The 4,438-nt window shown below is 48.7% G+C and overlaps 1 protein-coding gene across 1 annotated transcript; it reads right to left on the bottom strand.

Annotated features, from left to right (window-relative positions):
* Positions 1 to 2,201: 2,201 nt before the first annotated feature.
* On the bottom strand, positions 2,202 to 3,448 carry LOC147461953 (uncharacterized). Its single transcript, XM_086509415.1, has one exon. The coding sequence runs from the start codon at positions 3,429 to 3,431 to the stop codon at positions 2,358 to 2,360; it is 1,074 nt and encodes a 357-aa protein (XP_086365541.1). The 5' UTR covers positions 3,432 to 3,448; the 3' UTR covers positions 2,202 to 2,357.
* Positions 3,449 to 4,438: the final 990 nt, after the last annotated feature.

Here is a 4,438-nt window from a genome sequence, read left to right as displayed (position 1 = left end):
ATCAGGATCCTAACATCTCAATCAGCTTAGACATGTACATTGGGGGCATACATTTGTCTAGTAAAACATTCTAATTTAGGAAAAAAATTGTATAGATACCTCCCTTGGGTTCACATTATCCTTACATATATCAGCCCATGATTTGGATGCATTTCTCATCTCACATACATCATGTCGTATTGTATCTATCGTTTCCTCTTTCAATACATGATCACTCTCAACTTTGCTCAAGCGCTCTTTCAATATATTCATGTCCACAAGAGAACGCTTACATTCTTGAACTTCATTCTCAAGATGCATCAAGCGTGTTGTTTGCATTTCAAGAACCTTCTTGAGGTGCTCATTCTCCACAACAAGAACTCTTAAAGTGCCATTCTCCATTGCAAGTGCACGCAACTCTTCACCTTGCTTGTTGACGGTTTCTTATAACGAGATCAAGTAAGCCATGATCATTGCTTCCGTTGTTGTAGATGATGTGGTTGGATTAGCATCCAAATTCCTTGGAGATTTTGCATCATTCTCCATGGCGAGTGTGGATTTTCCACCCTTGCGAGTTTTGTCCGACATTGCCTTAGAGTCGGCAACAAAAACGCAAAGTTTTGACAGTTTTTCAACTCTGAGATGTTGTTATAGCAAAGCTTTCCATTGCTCAGAAAAATTCTGTCGTTACATCAGTGCGTAGAGGGCTTCGTGCTCTTCGATTGAGGCTATAGATCACCCAAATCGGAGTTCGAATGAAGAAGTTATGATCAAATGAGAGAGAGAGAGAGAGAGAGAGAGAGAGAGAGAGAGAGAGAGACGCTGCTCTGAGGACTGCGAGAGAGAGGAGGAGAATACTATAGCCGCCTCCTCGTCCAGCATCATCCAAGCCAAGCCTTAATTTGTACTGACCCTGCAGAAGCCGCTGAGAGAGAGAGAGAGAGAGAGAGAGAGAGAGAGAGAGAGAGAGAGAGAGAGAGAGAGAGAGAGAGAGATAAGCTGCTCTGAGAGAGACGCTGCGAGACAGAGCATCACAGTAACCAAGCCTTTGCCTTTGAAGCGCTCCTCGATGAAGATTAAGCTGGTGCAAGAGGAGTACATCACCGTAGCTGCCTCCATGGTGTTTACAGCGTTGGGATTTGCGGCATTTGTATGCTGATATGCATGCATGGAGTTCACTCTGTTCATGGCGCTGGTGGTGTTGAGCTCATACGCCTTACCATGGGGCACTCTCGTACTGCTGCAGGACCAGCTGCATGCACACAAGGACGTGTGGTCCCTCGCCAATGTCTCCTTCAAAGCCTAGTTAACACCCAAATGATACGGCTGTGTACATTTTACTCGCATACCATAGCATAGCATACCCCCTGGGGCTCAGGGCGATGAGAGAGAGAGAGAGAGAGAGAGAGAGAGAATACCTTGCAGGGGATCACGTACGTCTTCTTCTTCTTCTTCTTGTCTCTCTCTCTCTCTCTCTCTCTCTCTCTCTCTCTCTCTCTCTCTCTTTTGTACTCTCTCAGACTCTCTCTCTCGTTTGTACTTCTGCTGCAAGGCGGGGTCCTACTGCTGCAAGGCGGCCTCCGTGTTAAAGCCTGGCAGATCCGCCACTTCACGTCCAAGGCGTAGTATGAGGACTCTCTCTCTCTCTCTCTCTCTCTCTCTCTCTCTCTCTCTCTCTCTCTCGTTTGTAATCTCTCATAGTCTCTCTCTCGCTCTCTCATTTGTACTTCTGCTGCAAGGCGGGGTCCTACTGGTGCAAGGCGACCGTCAGTACTTGAATGTACTTGAAAGGTACCCTGCATAACCTCCGCGTTAAAGCCTGGTAGAGCTGGCGGCTCTCTTTTTCCTTGTCGCAAGCCTTCAGCTCGCAGTGTTTGACACGTGCTCGCAGTGTTAGTAGATAGATTTTCTCTAAAACTTATAAAAATTACCAATTTTCTTCAAGGGGAGCTCAAAATCTACTTAGGATTTTGCATTTAACCGATTAAAATAACACTAAACCCTGACATTTTGCCAGCAATGGGCATACTAGCAAGGAGAGACTGGTTGGGATTATGATGCACCCATGTGGAGCTCCGCTTGGGAGGTAGATGATTAGATGCCAATTTTAAGCCTGTCCATAACCATAAAAGTTTTTCATGGAAATCAATCCAATGTGTGCACCAAATTTTGGTAACGATCAAACTTCCAAACGCGCCACATTTAGGCAAATGTGAGAACGCTTTCAAAAAGAAAGTGAATAATTGCATAGAATCGGAAAAAAATATGATATACACCAAAAAATTGGGGATTCATATGCAATAGCCTAAGGATGGTTGGTTAATAAAGTGTGAGAGTTAATTGTAGTTCAATAATGATTATGATTATAGGTGAAGTTGCTAATCATCCCATAACCACACGTGATGGAGCTCCTCTTGCTCCTCCACAGGCTGGCAAACGCGCTGAGGGAGTAGCATTGCCTCCGCCATCTCTGCCAGGATGTACGGATGATGCTCCTCACTGCCCGCCATGGCAGCAGCAGCTGCAGCATCACGAGCAGTGAAGCTCAAGCTCCTGTCTCCAGCCGTGGCTTCCGCTGCGCCTGAGCACCCCATTTCCTTTTCCCCTCCCAATATTGTACCACCATCGTTTGACACTTCCCTGCTCTCCGCTATTCTCATCGCAGAGAATCTCCCAGATACATCTTGAATGCAGAATGGGGATGATGCCCACTCAGAGGTACGCAGAGAAGCTGATGTCGAAGTAGCAGGTGTTGGAAGGTAATGTGTATACAATAATGATCGAGTTGAACATTCTGGCAGGGATGATGGGAGTTCTGCTTGAGGCACGCAATGCGGAATTAGAAAACTAGGTGCAGGGATATTGGTGGGCAAAGAAACGGGATGCTGGAGAAAGGGCGACGGGGAAACACTAGCAGGGTCGGGGACGGTGGACCAGGCAGCGGCAGCGGCGGCAGCGGCGGTCTGGATGTCGCGGGGGGAGAGGCTAACAGGGCGAGGGAGGGAGGCGGCGAGATCGGGGAAGTTGAGGTGAGCAGAGGGGCCCTTGAGGGAGAGGGCGGCGACGTCGTAGGCGCGGGCGGCCATTGCGGGGGTGGAGAAGGAGCCGAGCCAGATGCGGGTTTTCTTGCGGGGCTCGCGGATTTCGGAGACCCATTTACCCCAGCTGCGCTGTCGGATGCCGTGGTAGAGCGGGTGAGGGCGGGCGGTGGCGGCGTAGGGCGGGGCAGGGGGGGAAGAGGGAGAGGGAGAGGCAGAGGGCGGGGGCGGGGGCGATTCGTCTGACGAGGAAGAGGCGGAGCTGTTAGCTGTGGCGATGGCGAGCTCGAGCTGCGACTTTCTGCGGGGAGAGAGAGAGGGCGATCGGGGCTTCTTGGGCTTGCCTATAGTTTTGTTGGGTGCAGGGCTGTTATCCTTTTCCTTTTGCATTATTTGGCGCATGTGTGTTTTCATTTCATCTGTCGTGCCACTTTTCGGTACTTGTCCCAAGTAATATTTGGCATTATGGTTTTATCCATAGTCCTAATCCCCCGTGTTCATTACAAATGAATCTACAATACTATTTCGCACCCGTGTCCGGATCTCTCCCGTGTCCAATGCCCATCCATTCCCAGCTTGCTCTTTGTGCCCTAGCTTAGGTACTCCCACGGTCCCACAGAACTGTGCATGTCACCTTCAGATCATTGCTCTTGCCAACCAACAACTTAAACAAAAAAGTGAACTTTAGCCACACATTGAAATTTGACACACCTTTACCACGCCAAGTCAAGTCGGCATAAAGAAGTACTCATATTTGGTCAAACTAAACATGCTGACTGTCAAGATTCTTGTTGGGCTCCCCCCCCCCCCTTCTCCTTTTTCAATAAAGGACACGGGGTCGAGTGGAGGGATCGACGGCTCCGCTTTAATCCATCGTTGATTATAAATCAACGAACATAAAAATTTAGGGTTCCCAATCAGCGTCGAGCCTTGAACCCCAGACCTACCCACTCACACTCCACAACCCTATCCAACCCGCCTATTATGCGTCATTGCAGGTAAAGCGACTCCATAAATACATACATCTTGTCCCCCTTGCTACAGAGATCCGACGGCCTAAAAGCCAAGAGATGCCACCATAGCATACATGAGACTTGTTAGCGGGTACGCCGCGACGGACGATGGAGCACAACGAGAACACAGACCAACAAACTGTCAATCCGAGGACGTAGCTGACCTGACTAGGGCATGGAGGCAATCTCTGGGTTGTCAACCCTGAGCTAGACATGAACAACACTCTACAGTCACTAATCCTACCACAACACTACCATAAAGCAAAGAAACAGACAACGCATTCTACCAAACACTACAAGCTCGAAACAGTCTCAAATCATATCGGAATGACTCGAAATCGGAGGGTAAGACTCACAAGGACATATCCTATGTGGCCAAACACCTAAACCCTGAAAACCATAACTGTA

The sequence above is a fragment of the Adiantum capillus-veneris genome, chromosome 3, assembly GCF_014529385.1.
Source record: "Adiantum capillus-veneris isolate H3 chromosome 3, ASM1452938v2, whole genome shotgun sequence".
Classification (NCBI taxonomy): Eukaryota; Viridiplantae; Streptophyta; class Polypodiopsida; order Polypodiales; family Pteridaceae; genus Adiantum; species Adiantum capillus-veneris.
The sequence above is the reverse complement of the archived record's forward strand: the minus strand, read 5'-3'. Positions and strand labels throughout refer to the sequence as shown.

What these genes read in the sequence shown, in the direction of transcription:
- LOC147461953 (XM_086509415.1), bottom strand. Translation starts at nt 3,431, where the DNA reads ATGAAAACACACATGCGCCAAATAATGCAAAAGGAAAAGGATAACAGC.